General features: G+C 54.7%; 1 protein-coding gene across 2 annotated transcripts; it reads left to right on the top strand.

Moving 5' to 3' along the window:
• Positions 1–853: 853 nt before the first annotated feature.
• Positions 854–17,291, top strand: TRPV6 (transient receptor potential cation channel subfamily V member 6). Of its 2 annotated transcripts, none has more exons than XM_043463923.1 (15): positions 854–1,400; positions 10,011–10,108; positions 10,271–10,393; positions 10,971–11,108; positions 11,383–11,481; positions 11,632–11,807; positions 12,306–12,452; positions 12,558–12,770; positions 13,091–13,177; positions 13,277–13,353; positions 13,593–13,758; positions 14,275–14,341; positions 14,676–14,944; positions 16,256–16,362; positions 16,655–17,291. In XM_043463923.1, exons 1-15 carry the CDS (start codon positions 1,273–1,275, stop codon positions 16,923–16,925), a joined length of 2,166 nt encoding a protein of 721 aa, XP_043319858.1. In that variant the 5' UTR covers positions 854–1,272; the 3' UTR covers positions 16,926–17,291. The 2 variants fall into 2 exon arrangements, with proteins under 2 accessions (XP_043319858.1, XP_043319859.1); XM_043463924.1 differs by lacking the exon at positions 854–1,400 and adding an exon at positions 3,338–3,360.
• The last annotated feature ends 59 nt before the right edge of the window (positions 17,292–17,350 follow it).

Here is a 17,350-nt window from a genome sequence, read left to right as displayed (position 1 = left end):
AATGCTGCCTCCACTGAGGCTGCCCGGGAAAATATTTGCGACATAATTATCCTAAAAAAATATTTGCTGTTTATCTGAAACTCAAATTGAATCGAGCATCCTGTCTTTTACTTGGCAACCCACTCCTTGCGAGTTTGCTGTCGTTTCAGTCGTGTCCAGCTCTTTGCGACCCCATGGACTGTAGCCCACCAGCCCACCAGAATCCATGGGATTCTCTAGGCAAGAATACTGGAGTGGGTAGCCATTCCCTTCTCCAGGGGATCTTCCTGACCCAGGGATCGAACCCAAGTTGCCTGCATTGCAGGCAGATTCTTTACCGCTGAGCCACTGGGGTGGTGGTGAGGACAGTCTCTAGAATTCCGGAGTAGCAGTCTGAGAACCGTGTTCAGGGGGGCCACACATGGTCCAGGGGTGCCATTTTATGCTCTAGTTTGTGAGTTCAGAATGGATTTTGCACCTCTTAAGGGCTATAAAAGCAAGCAAGGAAGAATGTGTATCAGCCGCTGTATGCCCGTGTGTAGCTTGCAAAGGCCAGAATATTTGCGTTTACCATCTGGCCTTTTATAGGAGAAGTTGCTGACCCACAGTAGCTGAGGGGGCTGAGAGTTTTCAGTATTTATGCACCTGTCATGGGCCAGGGCAGACACGAAGCAAAATCACGCCTGCAGGGCAGAGAGGTCCAGAGACACCCTGCGAGGAAGGTGGGCATCCCAGCCCTTCAGACTCAGCGCCCTGCCCAGCTCCGCCCCCGCCTCCCGCACTGACTGGAGTCCCTGAGACCCAACTGACCCAACCAGGCCTTTCTATAAAAGGTCGCCAGGTGTCCCAAAGTCCAGGGAGTCCTGTCCCTCCTCTCAGAAGGCCTCCCCTCCCTGGACTGGCTGGGGGGGAGCTGAGAGAGGGAGCTTTCCCAGGCCCCCACACCTGCTGGCCTGTCTCTTTAAATCGCAGGTAATTTGGGAGGAGTAAGGGAGTGTCTTCAGGGCTCCTGCTTCTCCCAGGAGGAGAGAGCTCCTGCCCAGGGAGCTTAGTGGCAGAGTCCCAGCTCTGCCAAGTGTAACGAACTCCTCCGAACTCCTCCGAGGGAGGCCTCTTGTGTTTGGAGGCTTGCACCTCGGGGAGACTCCGCGGGGCCCGGGAGGCCCCCCCGAGACGGCACCTCTCCGGGAAGAGGGCAGGCCAGCCCTTGGGGCTGCCCATGTGGCCCCCAGGCTGAGTCCAGGTGGGGTCTGGCCTCGGCCCCAGTCCCCCAAGGAGCCGGCCCTCTGCTCCATGGGGTTGCCGCTGCCCAAGGAGAAGGGGTACATCCTCTGCCTGTGGAGAAAGCTCTGTAGATGGTTCCAGAGGCAGGAGTCATGGGCCCAGAGGCGGGACGAGCAGAACCTGCTGCAGCAGAAGAGGTAAGCCTCAGAGCTGCTGCCCCTCACCCTTCCCTTTCCCCTGGGGCTCCCTCTCCCCTTGAGGGCACCACTGCTGGGAAGACCTTTCTTCCAGGCCTGGCCCCTCTGGAGCACTTTGTCTCAATAGTCTGGGCCTGTGGGGTTAGCGCCAGGTGAAAGGGGAGGAGGGGCTGGCACGGGTAACACAGGTGCTCCCTATGTTTAAGAGCCCATCATTTAGGCAGCCTTTCTCATAAGTGCTTTCCTGGAGCCCATACAACTTGTCGGGCTGAGGAAGGATTTAGGGCATCACAGACCCGCACCCCAGAGGTGCTGCCGCTGTGTGTGTGTTCAGTTGTATCTGACTCTTTGAGACCCCCCTGGACTGTAGCCGGCCAGGCTCCTCTGTCCACGAGATTCTCCTGGCAAGAATACTGGAGTGAGTCGCCCTGCCCTCCTCCAGGGGATCTTCCGGACCCTGGAATCGAACCCAAGTTTCCTGTGCCTCCTGCATTGCAGGTGGATTGTTTACAGCTGAGCCACCGGGGAGGCCCAGAGGTGCTGCTGGGTTAGGACAATTCTTTACATCTCTACTCCCTGCTCCTAGAACAGTCTCTTGGGCAGAAGCACACAGTACATATATGTGCCCATGTGGGAATGAATCAATGAATGGGGCAGAGAGAGAACTGCAGAAACCAGTAACCACACAAGAAAGGCAACATGTGAGAATGATTCTTATGCATTTATCGCATCAGCCATTGACGGAGTCTGACTCTTGGGGGAGTCGGGGAAGGGTGCTGTGTATCGACAACAAAGCTGGGGCCCAGCCCTGGAATGTATTACCCTCCACTGCAGGAGAGGGCCACGGGCAATGCGCCAAAATACCAGGTGCTTAGAGTTCAGTGCTGAAGGCAGGCTGAGGAATTTGAGAGGCTCTAGAGTTTGAGCCTGAAGTACATCTCACGTAAGGCTTCCAGCCCCTGAAAACTGCCCCAGACTCATGTGATGGTCCCCCCACCACCTCCATCGGTGCTCAGAGCTGGGAGTTGGAGAGGAGGTAGGAGGAAGCTTGAGGCCATCCCTGTGTGTGGTTTCTCCTCCAGAGCCTCCGTGGGTCTCCCCACCCAGGGGCCGGCAGACTAGCAGGAAGTCCTCCCCCTGGGACTTTCCTGGGTTCCTAAGAGGCAGATAATACGTCTATTCACAGGGGAAAGTCCAAAGCGTGTGTGTCTGAGGGTCTCTCTCCATCTCGAAGCGCGGGGGCCTGCCTGAGCCTGACCGGGAGGCTGAGAGTTTGCTGGAGTTCCTGTTGTTTCCCTTCCTCTTGCTCAAGGATTAAGGGCTGGGGGTGCCCTCCCTTTTTTTTTTCTCTCTTTTTGAGATCTGGCTCCCCGACTCTCCCAGCTGCCGCCCACCTCTCTCCTCCCAGGCCTGGGAGAGTGGGGGCTGAGCACATGTTTGGCTGATGACATCTTGAGGCAACAGAACGGTATTGTTGTTGGAGACGGGGACCGTCAGTGGTTCCACTCATCCCCGGCCAGTCTCAGGACCTTGGGGCTGGGGGAGCCGGGCAGGAGTGCAGGGAGGCCCCCGGGCTTGGAAGTGGTGGCGGAGGCAGAGGGGAGGACCTGGGCTGGAGCCGGCGCTGCTCCCCGGTATCTTCTCTGTCCCTGTGTCTTAGCGACATCTGATGGGCCTTCTCTCACAGTCTTGGGCTGGGAAAGTCTGATCCACCACTCAGAGGGCTTCTCTCCCCTCTTCCTGATGTCCCCTGTCGGATTCCACAGTTTTCTGGATTCTCTTTTTCCGGGACACCAGGGGCCTGGAACCTGATTCCCCTATTGGGTGGTTACTCCCCGGAAGGACCTGAAGGTCTGGGAGGGGAGTGTCCAAGGCAATGTCATCACTCAGCTTTAAGGGGAGATCTGCGGGTGGCTGGACACACAGGCGCTAACCACGTGAGTGAGGACAACATGGCCAGGTGAGCAGGGCTGTTACCACCCCCACCCCCGGGAATGAGGCAGACCCAGAGAGGGGCTCCGGGTAGGGTGGAGGGGACTCCAAGAGAAGGGAGGGGCTCAGGTCTCTCCAGGAACATGGGGGAACCCAGCATTCTTCTCTCTCCGGTTGGCTTTTCTTGGGTCTTAGTTGCCTTCACCTCGGCTTAAGTCCGTGTCGGTGGGATCCAAGTTGAACCATCATCTTTCTCTCACTTCCTCTGCATCATTTCGGGGCTTTGCGTATGTGTGTGTGTGCTAAGCCACTCAGCCATGTCTGACTCTTTGCGACCCCGTGGACTGTAGTCTGCCAGGCTCCTCTGTCCATGGGATTCTCTGGGCAAGAATACCGTAGTAGGTTGCCATGCCCTCCTGCAGGGGATCTTCCTGACCCGTCTTAATTCCTGAGATGCGATGTACTAGGTGTTGACTGTAAAATGCTCAGCTAGGTTTGCGAAAATGAACGTGACGCATTGTCCGCTCTCCAGAAGCTCATGTTCTTAGGGGCCAAACACACCAGTAGGCATCGACTTGGGTTAAAAGTGAGCTTGGCGACTGTCCTAAGAAGGCTGTGAACAAGTACTGTGGGAGCCTTGAGGAGGACAGTGCAGGCCCTGATTCTGATTGGTGTGGACTGTGCTGGGCAGCTTCCAGGGTCCGTCTAACATGATCCTCACCCTGAGCCCCTCACGGGCAGGGTCATCCTCCCGGTAGCTGGCAGGAGGCAGTGAGCACCAGGGGCTCTTTTCTGCTTAGATAGATTCCTATAGTAGTATCTGTGGGCTGACATGGCATACCTGTCAGAAGTGAGGGCTGGGACCTTGGATCACCCTGAGACTTCCTGCTTCAGTAAACACGTATGCAGGTGCATGCATCTTATACTTGAAAGATGCAGTTTGGGTACTTAGAAGGGCGGCTAGGTCTGGAATTAGCCACTTTCCTGAGCTGTGGCTTCTTCATGCCATCGCCCAGAACCTGAGTTGGAGGGAGGTTGCCCCAAGTAGCCAGTGCACACCTCCTCCCGTTGTGGTCATCGCTCCAGCTGCTCCCCCAACCTCACCCCAAGACGAGCAAAATTGGGAAGAGCCAGAGAACTAGAAGAACCACATAATTGAGTGGTGAGAGCCTTGGGGCTAGGTTCTTGGCCAGGCATTCTGTCTTGAACTCTGTCTGATCCTCTGGATCTAGCTTGGCTTCCTTTGCGGAAAAATATGAGAATTATTCAGCCCGTGTCACAGGGTTGTAAAGAGCAAACATGATCGTATGTGAGATGCTGCTTTGGAAGCTGAAAAGCACATTTAACACCTGGGACCACTGTGAATAAAAAGAACATAAGAACAGTCAAAAGGCAGCTTCCATTGACAGCAGGAGTTAGAGGGACTGTGAGCTCCCTCCCATCAGAGCTGGAGCTATCCAAGAACCAGACTCTAAGCCCCAGGGGGTGTGTGTGACCTCCGTCCAGTTGACATGCTTCTCTGAGAGGGGCTGGTGGAGAAATCAGTGGGACCCACATGCGTGGCTCCACCTCCCATGCCTCCTCTGACCCCTCTTCAGATCCTAATGAACATGGAGAATAGGAACAGGGAAATGACCAGAGGGGTCTCAGCGCTGCCTCCGACTTGTTTGAACAGACCACCCCAGGGCTCCAGGCCTCTTTCTCCATCTGGACAGATTAGACTGGGTTTCCAGGGCTTTTTAGCTCTAAAATTCAGATTTGAATTCTTCCCTAGACACGCTTGATCCTGCCCATTTCCCAGCAACCAAATGCAAAACTTCACACATGCAGGTCCACACACGCGAGTGTACATGCATAGACATGTACACATCCACAACAACGTGAAGCAGAGAGGATGGGGTGGAGGAAACAGGGAGAGAAGACAAGCGACAGATCCTTGGGGCCAGAGGAAGCCCTGAGGTGATCAACGACTTGTTTGCTCTGTAAAAAGTGTGCTAGGGTTTATGCCAGAAACCCTATAGCAGTGTTTCTACTAGTCTAGTATTGAACCAGACTGTTCAATTTTATAATAGTCAAGCAAAATAAGACATTCTAAATTCTGGAAACAACTTTCATGTCTTTATCATTTCAGATCTTCTAATTTCTTTCATTGTCTTTTATTAAATAATTAATCTGCAGGTGCTTAAAAGCCTTCATTTTTTTGTTTCTTCGTTGAGCATTTAATGATTTGTAAGAAAACATGGATGGAATTTCTCATTCTATTTAATGTGAAAAATCCTTTCTTAAAAAATAGATTATGAATACTTACACATTGAGGTCAGGGCTTCTTTGCCTTGACACTTTTCACATGTTGGGCAGATAACTCTCTGTTACAAGAGGCTGCCTTGTTTAAGAAGCTTAGCAGCACCCCTGCCCTCTGCCAACTAGATGCCAGTTTCACCCCCTCTCTCAGTCATGACAACCAAAGATGTCTCCAGACTCTGCCAAATCCCTTGGAAGGAGGCAGGGAGTTATCCCTGGTTAAGGTGTGTGTGCTCAGTCATGTCCAACTCTTTGAGACCCTATGGACTGTAGCCCACCAGGCTCCTCTGTCCATGGGATTCTCCAGGCAAGAATACTGGAATGGGTTGCCACCTCTTCCTCCAGGAGATCTTCCCCACCCAAGGACCTAACCCGCATCTCTTGCATCTCCTGCATTGACAGGAGGACTCTACCACAAAGCCACCTGGGAAAGATCACTGCTCTAAATCACTGTTTGTAAATAAGAGATTCTGGTAGTAAAGTTACGTATGCTTCTAAATAAAATGAAACTGTCCCCTGGAACAGAGTGAGTATAATTTAACCATTAAAATCAGAAGACATTTTGGCAGTATCTCCTCTTCTTCCTGCCCTAGGGATATGTCTGGTGAAGATGTATAGATTTTACTCCAGATCTAAAGTTCTGTGTTGGGTTTCTTTGGAACAAACTATTTATTTACCAGGCACAAGAATCTTTGGATGGGTCTGCTCTTTTTTATGGGGTCCATCTTTTTTATGGGGTGTAAGTGTAGGCAGGTGTTTGGGGAGAGTTCTGCCTTATGGAAATGGCAACCCACTCCAGTATTCTTGCCTGGAGAATCGCATGGACAGAGGAGCCTGGCGGGCTACAGTTCCTGGGATCGCAAGAGTCGGACACGACTCAGCCCTGTCTTTTCTGCCTCACTGCCCAGACTATTAGCAAGGGCTTTCTTGGCTGCCCCCTTGTGGCCATGTGATGCTGTTGCAAGTCATACCTCTGCCTGCCTCCCTGGGAACCATGTAGACTCTGCCCTCCCTTTTTGCAGGATACTGGAGTTTGCCACGCAGAGGAGGCCAGGTCTCTACAAACGTCGCTGGTTTGGGTCATAAGCCTTTTCTTCATCCAGAATGTGATCTGACTGAGGTTCCCAGATAAAATACAAGACACAGTTAAATGTGAATTTCAGATAAACAACGAACAGATTGTCAGTTTCAGTTTGCCCTAAATATTGCACGGACATACTTATATTAAAAACTCATTTGGGGGGAATTCCCTGGCAGTCCAGGGGTTAGGCCTCTGTGCTTTCACTGTCGAGGGCCCAGGTTTGATCCCTGGTTGGGGAACTAAGATATACTAAGCCACATGGCGCAGCCAAGTGAAAAACAAGAACTTATTTGTTGTGTATCTAAAATTCAACTCTGAGCATCCCCATGCTTTTATTTTGTAAATCTAGCCATCCCAGTTCAAGCGGTAGCTTCCTGCCCTTGCCAGGCCACTCGGGCCGGCAGCGGAGGCCAGAAACAGGACATGTGGGGATTGGAGGTTTGAGAAGGACGTTTATGGTCATCAGAGATATGTCAGAGAACCAAGAGTGGTGTCTTTGGGGCTGCCACTGACTAGCCTCCCCACTTATGTCCTAGGAAGCAGGGAGTGGACTCTGCACTCAGGTTAGAAGCCCTTTTGGACCCATTTCTAGCTTCGCCATTAACCCTTGGCCAAACAGGGCACAGAACTAGGAGCCAAACAAAACAACAACAAAAACTAGAAGCTAATTGGAGGAGGGCAGAGAAAGGATAAAAGATGAGAAAGTGGCTGGCCTCTGACCTCCAAGTGTGCTTCGAAGAGGAAGAGACAGATACTAATCACAGCACCCAGTGAGAATGCCGAGGTAGAAGTAAGGCCAGAGGAGAGTGCGGGAAACTTCCTGCGTGGGCGGGGGGGGGGGGGGGGGGGGGATAGTGCTTACTCTCGAATATCTATAAACGAGGGATTTGGACAAATTGTTGGAAAAGGTAATGGTGGTGGGAGGGGTGGTAATGGTGGTGAGGGTCATGGTGGGGGTGGTGGTGGGGGTGATGGGCTGATGGTGGTGGGGGTGGTGATGGTGGTGGGGATGATGGTGGTGGGGGTGATCGTGGTGGGGATGATGGTGGTGGGGATGATGGTGATGGCGGGGGTCATCGTGCTGGGTGGGGTGGTGATGGTGGTGGTGGGGGTGGTGATGGGGGTGGTGATGGTGGCAAGGGTGGTGATGGTGGCGGGGGTGGTGATGGTGATGGGGGTCATGGTGCTGGCGGGGGTGGTGATGGTGATGGGGGTGATGGAGGTGGTGGGGGTCATGGTGGCGGTGGCGGGGGTCAGGGTGCTGGCGGGGGTCACAGTGGTGGTGGGGTGGTGATGGTGGCGGGGGTCATGTGGTGGAGGGAATGGTGATGGGGATGGGGGTCATGGAGGTGGTGGGGGTCATGGTGGCGGGGTCACGGTGGTGGTGGGGGTGATGGGGTGAGGGTGGAGGGTGTGGGGTGATGGTGGCTGGGGTGATGATAGGGGTGACGATGAGAGTGGTGGGAGGCGCTGCAAACTTGTCTTGCAGCTGCGTGAGCACACGAAGCATACTCGTTTTTACTTAGATTACATGTTTGCCTAAGGCTGGCTTAGGGGGTGGCTGATGGAGCTAATTGGGGGAGGGCGGGGGGCAGTAAAGCCAAACCACCTTCTGGCATTGCTGCAGTTTGTTCCCTCTACAGAGAGAGGTGATGAGCATCTGCCATCACGCTGGGCATATTCCCAGGCACTGGGAACGCAGTATAGACAGTAACTAGGGTGGGTGGGGGCTGGATTCCAGGTGAAAGGAGACAGACAGCACAGCCATGGGGAGAACGGTGTGCCCTGCGGTGCCGAGGCCGAGCTGCTGGGTGTCCGGGGCCAGCAGGAGGAAGAAAGCACGGAAAAAGTGTTGCAGGAAGTCCAGAGAGGACTTCTGAGTTTCTTCTCCTTGGGAATTTAGGACCCACAAGACTTTTACAAACTATGCTTGCATTTGCTGTTTAGAGAGAATGTCTTGGGAGCATCCAGAAGGATGGATTGGGGGTAAACAGGGTGTAGGGGAACTAGTCAGAAGAAGATTTTGCTAATCCTGGCCCAGAGAATGAGGATGTGGATTAATAAGGATCAGTGGGAACGAGGAGGCAGGGACTGAGTCGGGAGAGACATTGAATTGACAGGTGGCTGCCCCTGTGGCCTGATGCGGGGACCTGGGGCCAGCATTTGGGGAGATGGACAGGTCACGCTCTCTCCTCCTCTCCCGATCACCCCTTCCACCCCCAGTTCTTGGAGTCAGCTTCCAGCTACTATGGCCTTCTTGGTGTGTGAGCTCCTGTTCACATAACTGACCCTCTGTGGACAAACAGTGTTATTTCATTCACTCCTGTAGAAAGACCAAGTAGCTCTGGGCCAGCAGGGAAAAGTAAATAAAGGGACCCCGTGTGTCTCAGTTGGAGTAAGTTTTGATCTTACAAGAAGTGTGCAGTTCATTGTAGGCATAAAACTGGAAAATCAGAGATGGCTCTTTGCCTAAAACAAGTGAGACACAGACAGGAAGCAGGTAGAGGCTGTAGCCTGATACAGGGGCCAGAAGAAAGGGCCCACGGCTGCTTTGGGACTGAGCTCCAAAGATGCTGTCATAGGGGAGAAAGTGCCAGAATCAAAGGTTTTCCTGAGGAAGGGAAGCATCACACAACAGCAGAAACACCTGCCAGCCTCTGCATGTCAGCCTCCTCCATAAAGATGGGAATGCATTTCCTCATACCCTCAGTCCATGGAAACAAGGCTTATCTTGGAGGGTAATCTCAGGACTTCAAGGGACGCTGAAAGGGGTTACTCCAGAGGCCAAATAGGTCAGGAGGTAAACAAGGATTTAGCTGAAACTCCTTCCTCTCCACCTGATGTGCACAGATCTCTCTCTCTCTCTCTCTCACACACACACACACATTGAGGAAAGGAAAGTGGTCCTGATGTTCACCCACACACAAACTATGGAAAAGTTGGCTTGGATTTGACTCACGCAAACTACGGAAAAGTTGGCTTGAGTTAACTCATGCAAACTATGAAAAAGTTGGCTTGGATTTAACTCACACAAAACCATGGAAAAGTTGACTTGAATTTAACTCATGCAAACTATGGAAAAGTTGGCTTGGATTTAACTCATGCAAACTATGGAAAAGTTGGCCTGGATTAACCAATGGGTCAGGAAAAGAGAGCTCGGGCAGCTCCTCCCTGATAGCGGCCCCACCTCTCTGGATGAGGGACCTCTGGGTTCGGGGTTCACTGCCACCGAGGTGTGAGACGGAGCAAAGCCGCCCACCTTGCTTCCCAACTGGGTCCGCTCCCCTCTCTTATAGGATCTGGGAGTCTCCGCTCTTGTTAGCTGCCAAAGAGAACGATATCCAGGCTCTGAGCAAGCTGCTCAAGTATGGGGCCTGTGATGTCCACCAGAAAGGTAAGGAGCGTCTCCAGCTGGGTCAGCCCTGTGCCCACGGCCCTCCTCCCCCTCCTCCTGCTCGTATAGCCCAGGACCTTCTGCTGTGGGCCCCTAGTTCTCTATGGGCCCCCTTCCCCTGCTCCAGAGAGGCCACGTGACTCTGCTTTCTGTCAATGCCAGGAGCCGTAGGGGAGACGGCACTGCATGTGGCCGCCCTCTATGACAACCTGGAGGCCGCCACGGTGCTGATGGAGGCTGCCCCGGAGCTGGTCAAGGAGCCCATGACATCTGAGCTGTATGAAGGTGAGGGGCCGAGGGTCTAGGATGGAGGGAAGCGTGCCCTTGGTGGTGGATAATCTGGGGAAACCAAGAGGGAAACTGGGGCCCCTTCTCTTTGTCCCCCTCTTCTGTCCCTTCCCCTCGCTGGAGCGCTAACCTCTGAAACAGAGAGACCTAGGGTAGGAAGGCTTCCCTTGTCGTTCAGTAGGTTAAGAATCTGCCTGCAATGCAGGAGACCCATGTTTGATTCCTGGATCAGAAAGATCGCCTGGAGAAGGAAACAGTAACCCACTCCAGTATTCTTGCCTGGAGAATCCCATGAACAGAGGAGCCTGGCGGGCTACGGGCTACGGGGTTGCAAGAGTCAGACACGACTTGGCGACTAAACCACTAGAATAGGAAGAGGCAGGCAGCACCAGGGTCCCCTGTGAGCCCCACCAGGCCCCCACCCCTGTCTCATCCTCCCCCAGAAAGGCTGACCTGGTGGAGACAGGAGGGTCCCCCTGCAGGGTTCTGTGAAGATGGGGAACCATGTGAAGATAGGAGGGACCCCTAGCTAGATCCTGGGGACAGAGCCCAAGCCAAGAGCTCTCTTGTCCAGGTCAGACGGCGCTGCACATAGCGGTCATGAACCGGAACGTGAACCTGGTGAAAGCCCTGCTCGCCCACGGGGCCAGTGTCTCTGCGAGGGCTGTAGGCTCTGCCTTCCGCCTCAGTCCTCACAATCTCATCTACTTTGGTGAGAGCCAGGACCGGGGCTGGGAGGACGAGGAGGGGGGCACCAGTCAAGGGAGGGTGGGCTGAGAAGCCTCCGTGCCTGGGGAAGCTGGGAGGGGTCCGCCCTCAGGGCCGAAGGCCAGAGCCAAGCCACCACCCCAGGGCCCCCTCCAGCAACCCTGCCTCTGGTCCTGCTGACGAGGGTCCCCAGAGATGGGGGAGGCAGAGGCGGTCACTCAGAGACACTGCCCATCCCCGCCTGCATCTCACGCCCGCCCGGGCCTCTGCCTCCCCAGGGGAGCACCCTCTGTCCTTTGCCGCCTGCATGGGCAGTGAGGAGATCGTGAGGCTGCTCATTGAGCATGGCGCTGACATCCGGGCCCAGGACTCCCTGGGTAAGAGCTGGGCTGGAGGGGGCGCTGGGAGACTGGGGGTGGCAGGGGAGGAGCTGGGACCCCCCTCGGGCCCCCCCCGGGGGGGTGGTCCTGGGGAACAGCAGGGACTCTGGTCCCAGGGGTCACGTGACACCCTGTGTCCTCTCCCAGGAAACACAGTGTTGCACATCCTCGTCCTCCAGCCCAACAAAACCTTCGCCTGCCAGATGTACAACCTGCTGCTGTCCTACGACAGGCGAGGGGACCACCTGCAGTCCCTGGACCTCATGCTCAATCACCAGGGCCTCACCCCCTTCAAGCTGGCCGGAGTGGAGGGCAACACAGTGGTGAGGGGCCCTCCCCCAACCCCACGGGGGTCCTTCTCCTGACCCTTCATCTTACACTTCCTGGCCCTTTGAGGAAGTAAATGTGAATGGTGCTCCCTGATGCCGAGGCCCTATTTTCAGCTTCGACTGGAATTTCCTTCTCCACCCCTGTCTCACATCTTCTTTCTCTCCCACTTTCTCTGCCCTGAGTTGTTGGGGGCTGTGAGGGTCTAGATCCCGTCCAGGGCTGGTCTGTAAAACCCATGTCCCCCTGCGCTGCCTCCTCGCACCTCCTCTTTCCAAGCTCTGGGGGGAGTTATGGGGGAAGAGGATGAACTAGGAGGCTGACATGGAGAAGGGTTCTTTTGTCCACAAGGCTGCGGTCTTTGAGTGAAGAGCGAGCCCCCTTTCAGGGGTGCAGCAGTCCTTCTGGGCAAGCGTCCCATCCACACCCCAGGACAGTCCCCTTGGCTTGCTCCTCCTCACTCGCTTGCCCACCCCCTCCATCCCTAACTTTAGATGTTCCAGAACCTGGTGCAGAAGCGGAAGTACATCCAGTGGACGTGTGGACCGCTGACCTCCACTCTCTATGACCTCACGGAGATCGACTCCTCAGGGGAGGAGCTATCCCTGCTGGAACTTATTGTCAGCTCCAAGAAGCGAGAGGTACGGTGGGTGGTGGGTGGTGGGGGCTGGTCCTCAGGCTAGGGAGCTGCTAGGGAGGGGAGTCAGGGGCTCTGAGCTGCTTGCTGCCTTCTCTTTCTGCTGCAGGCTCGCCAGATCCTAGACCAGACGCCAGTAAAGGAGCTGGTGACCCTCAAGTGGAAGAGATACGGGCGGCCGTACTTCTGTGTGCTGGCAGCCACGTACCTGCTGTACATCGTCTGCTTCACCGTGTGCTGTGTGTACCGCCCCCTCAAGCCCAGGACTGACAATGAAACCGACCCCCGGGACAGCACCCTCTGTCAGCAGAAGCCACTTCAGGTGACCCCCGAGGAGCAGCAGAGCTTTGGGGGTGGCGGGTGGCCAGCTCTCTGCCATTTCTCAGACGTGTGTCACGTTCCTAGCTCACCACCCACGTTTCTCTCCTTGCCCAGATCTCAACTACATAGGCACAAACTCAAATACATGCACACAGAAACATACCGATGCTCTAAGAGCAGAGTTTGAGAGAGCCAAACCTCACAGGTTGAAAAGAATCTGAGCGACTGGTGTCCCTAGACAAGGATGTGGACTTGCACCCAAGAGTGAGCAGGGCAGATGGGGGGAAGCCCTGAGTCCTCTGACCACGCCTCTCCTTTCAGGAGGCCTATGTGACCCACCAGGACCACCTCCGACTGGTGGGAGAGCTGGTGAGCGTCTTTGGGGCTGTCATCATCCTGTTCATAGAGGTAGGTGCAGTGGGGATTCAGGGGTGAGGCTGTGTGCCCCAGGGATCCAGTTTGAGCTTCAGTCTACAAGTGCTTCGTGTCTTCCCGGCCTCTCCCCAGATTACAGACATCTTCCGAGTAGGACTCAGTCGCTTCTTCGGACAGACCATCCTTGGAGGACCATTCCACATCCTCTTGTGAGTCTCTTTTCCTCTCACCCTCCACCCCTTTCCTCACTAAGGCTCCAGTTTAACTCCCTGGACCCCTGGCCTCTGGAGAACCCCAGCTCCAAAGGCCTCACTGTGATGTGTGTGTGACCCTGTGTATGGAGCTTGAAGCTGAGTGTGTGGGTAGCACTTCCATCACCCCCTCACTCTTGGATCCTCAGGACCAGCCCAGTCTCCCTCTCACAGCCCCCTCCCCACTCTCTCCCCAGCATCACCTATGCCTGCATTGTTCTGGTGACCATGGTGATGCGGCTCACCAACACCAACGGGGAGGTGGTACCCATGTCCTTCGCCCTGGTGCTGGGCTGGTGCAACGTCATGTACTTTGCACGAGGATTCCAGATGCTGGGCCCCTTCACCATCATGATCCAGAAGGTCGGTGCCTCCTCCCAGACTTTCTAGAGAAAGGTCCTAGAGCAGGGTCTGCAAACATTTCTGAAAAGCATCAGATCAGAGAGATCTCAGGCTTGCAGTGGTGGTTTAGTCTGTAAGTCATGTCCGACTCTTTACAACCCCATGGACTGTAGCCTGCCAGGCTCCTCTGTCCATGGGATTTCCCAGGCAAGAACACTGGAGTGGGTTGCCATTTCCCTCTCCAGAGAATCTTCCCCACCAGGCTTGCAGAGCCAACATGTATATAATCTCTTTGATTTTCTTCTCTTCCTCCTTTAAATTTTTTTTTTTCAATCATTTAAAAAGTATAAAATTCTCACTCAAGGGCCACACCAAAATCGATCCAGTAGATTTGGCCAGCAGGCCATAGCTGGCCAGCCCCTATGCTAGAAGGCGGAGTTCTTGGACTTCTCAGGGCTAGACCTCTTAGAGGCTGTAAGGGGAGATCGCTCATAGGCCTGGTGTGGAGCTGGCCTCCCTTCTCTTCCTTCCCTCTAGATGATTTTTGGCGATCTGATGAGATTCTGCTGGCTGATGGCCGTGGTCATCCTGGGCTTTGCCTCGGGTAAATCATCTGAGCTAGGGGCCCTGGGCTGGAGGAAACCAGAAAGCACAGGATGCCTCTGGATAAACCTGGGGGGAGAAAGGGGCAGGAGGGAAGGCAGAGGCAGGAGAAGGCCACAGTGTCTGAGGATGGGATGTGTTAAGGCGGAGAGCTGGCTCTTGGGATCAGGAGGGTGAGTCATATGGAAAAGAGGGGAACGTAAGAACCCACAGGACGGAGTGCTGGAGGGCTGGGATGGTGACACTGGAGAGGAAGCAGACAGGACTGAGGTGGGCAGCAGAGAGCGGGCTACGGTTTAATCACATGGAACTCTCACCCTCTTGGGTGAGAGCAGCCTTCTTTATCATCTTCCAGACAGAGGACCCCAATGAGCTGGGCCATTTCTACAATTACCCCATGGCGCTCTTCAGCACCTTTGAGCTGTTCCTCACCATCATCGACGGCCCCGCCAACTACGACGTGGATCTGCCCTTCATGTACAGCATCACCTACGCTGCCTTCGCCATCATCGCTGCTCTGCTGATGCTCAACCTCCTCATCGCTATGATGGGCGACACTCACTGGCGTGTAGCCCACGAGCGGGATGAGCTCTGGAGGGCCCAGGTGAGCGCCCCCTGGTGGCCGGCAGAGTTAGTGCAAGTCATTCTCTTCCTGCCAAGGGCCAGGCCAAACTCAGGGTATTTCACCGCCCACCGCCCCGCCCTGCCCCAGTATATCTGGAGGGTTATTGCACAGGCAAAATTGACGCAAAGTGTACAGAACTGGATCAGCGATACAATCAAGAAATCCTGGAAGAGGTGAAAAGAATTCCTGTTTTCTCAAAAAAGTAAAATCTGTCTTTTCTAGAATCATCAGTAAGAAATGAAGCTCAGGAGTAGCTACAGTGGGCTTCCCAGGTGGTGCTAGTGGTAAAGAACCTGACTGCCAATGCAGGAGACTTAAGAGATGCGGGTTGGGTCTCTGGGTCAGGAAGATCCCCTGGAGGAGGGACTGCAACCCACTCCAGTATTCTTTCCTGGAGCATCCCATGGACAAAAGAGCCTGAAGGGCTATATAGTCCACGGGGTCGCAAAGAGTAAGACATGACCAAACCGACTTAGCACACACACACACACACAGTAGCTACAACTGCATTCATGAAATGTTGTTACTAAATAAAAACTGAAGTATCAACTTTTGGGCAATATTTAAATCTGCAAAATTTGACCCAGAAAAACTGGACGTGTTAAAAATAATGCCACACAAACTCCCTATAGTCACAGAAACTATCTTCAGTCAGATAATTGTGATGGGGCCAAAAGCACGAATTAACTGGATCAAATCATCATTTAAAAATGTACTTACAAAAGAATTTATCTCAACAAAAATAATTTCAGCAATGTAAATGGGAAATCCCTCCAACTGGATGGCATTTAACTGTGTTGTGTAGAAAGTGGAGTTAAAAAAAACCCTAAGCTGGCGACATAGGGTTTGCTCATGAAAATATTTTTCCAATGCAAATGTATTGGTAGGAAATTTCTCCGTAGGATGTTTGTGTTTCTAAGTAGCCTTTACATCTGCAGGGTTGAAATATTCCATAGCCCCAAGGACCCTTGCTCTTTGCTCTGCCCACCTTCCTGATCCTTAGAGCGAGGTCTCCCCACCTCCCGCAGGACTGGCCTGGCCTGGATGTCAGGTCACTGGGTGAAGCATCGTGGGGCTCAAGGCCCATCACTCTGTCCTGCAGAAAATGGGTGACGAAGCTGATGCCACCAACCTCTGCTCTGGGGTGTGCTCCCCTCTGGGAAACCATGTTTCCCAGCTGTTGCTACACTGTGGTCCCTCTGCCCAGAGTCCTCTCCACTCTCCCGGTGGTCTGCACCCCATCTCTGGTTTCATCCTCTTCTGCCACCCACCCCCCCCCCGCCCCCATAGGTTGTAGCCACCACTGTGATGCTAGAGAAGAAGCTGCCGCGTTGCCTGTGGCCTCGCTCAGGGATCTGTGGGCGCAAGTTCGGGCTGGGGGACCGCTGGTTCCTACGGTGAGTGACAGCATGGGTTGGCAGGTGGGCTGGCAGGCCTGTGCACTCCCTGGGCTTCCAGTCTCACTGGGGAAAGGGAACCTGCCAGGAGCCGGAGGGGCCCTGAAAGCATCCACGTTGTCCCTGGACCCGGCTCTCTGTTGCTTCCCAAAGCCTGGCATCCACTGTGCCCACTCAGGCTGCAGACAAGGAGAAAGACCACCTGCAGGAGGGCTGGATGGGGCCCAGAGACGAGGGCTGGTCCAAGGTCAGCCATTCCATCACCTCCTCCGTACCCCCCCTCCCCCAACAGGGTGGAAGAGAAACAGGATATCAACCAGCAGCGTGTCCGGCGCTACGCCCAGGCCTTCAGCCACCCAGGCTTGGAGGACGACATGGAAAGACTGTGGCTGGGCGGCCCCTTGGGCCCCTGCCTGTCGCTTCCTACCCCCTCGGTGTCTCGAAGTACCTCCCGCAGCAGCATCAACTGGGAGAGGCTACGGCAAGGGACCCTGAAGTCAGAGCTGTGGGGGGTGGTCAACAAGGCTCTGGAGGACGGGGAGGGCTGGGAGTACCAGATCTGAGCTCACCTCCCGCCTCCCTCCTCCAGCCTCCCACCAAAGTCCAGATCTCTCGCCTGCCAGGTCAGGGCTGGGGCGTAGAACAGAATACAGGGAAACCGAGAAGCAGGCTCACGCCTTGCCCCAAGCACAGGGCCCAGCGCGAATAGGGACCCAGCTTCGCCCTCCCTGGCCTTACTGCTCTGTCTGAACAAAGCACTTTACAAAAGGCTGGGGTGCCACCTCGGGCACCAGCCTCCATCCAGGGTCACAGCCGCAGACAGCCGCAGAGGTTTGGGGAGGTGTGCCGAGCAGATGGGTACCGCTGGGAGGGGATGGGGTGTGACACCGCCTCCCACCTTCCAATAAAGCCACTTCCCGTTCACTCCTCCTCTCCTCCTCCAGCCTTCTCTGTGGTGGGGTCTCCCGCCCCTTCCATGCAGACCACA

Source organism: Cervus canadensis, chromosome 3 (genome assembly GCF_019320065.1).
Source record: "Cervus canadensis isolate Bull #8, Minnesota chromosome 3, ASM1932006v1, whole genome shotgun sequence".
Taxonomy (NCBI): domain Eukaryota; kingdom Metazoa; phylum Chordata; class Mammalia; order Artiodactyla; family Cervidae; genus Cervus; species Cervus canadensis.
The sequence above is the reverse complement of the archived record's forward strand: the minus strand, read 5'-3'. Positions and strand labels throughout refer to the sequence as shown.

What these genes read in the sequence shown, in the direction of transcription:
- TRPV6 (XM_043463923.1), top strand. Translation starts at nt 1,273, where the DNA reads ATGGGGTTGCCGCTGCCCAAGGAGAAGGGGTACATCCTCTGCCTGTGG. An exon ending in TCAGCTCCAAGAAGCGAGAG is followed by an intron (nt 12,453 to 12,557) that starts GTACGGTGGGTG and finishes TTTCTGCTGCAG; the next exon opens with GCTCGCCAGATCCTAGACCA. An exon ending in TCACCATCATGATCCAGAAG is followed by an intron (nt 13,759 to 14,274) that starts GTCGGTGCCTCC and finishes CCTTCCCTCTAG; the next exon opens with ATGATTTTTGGCGATCTGAT.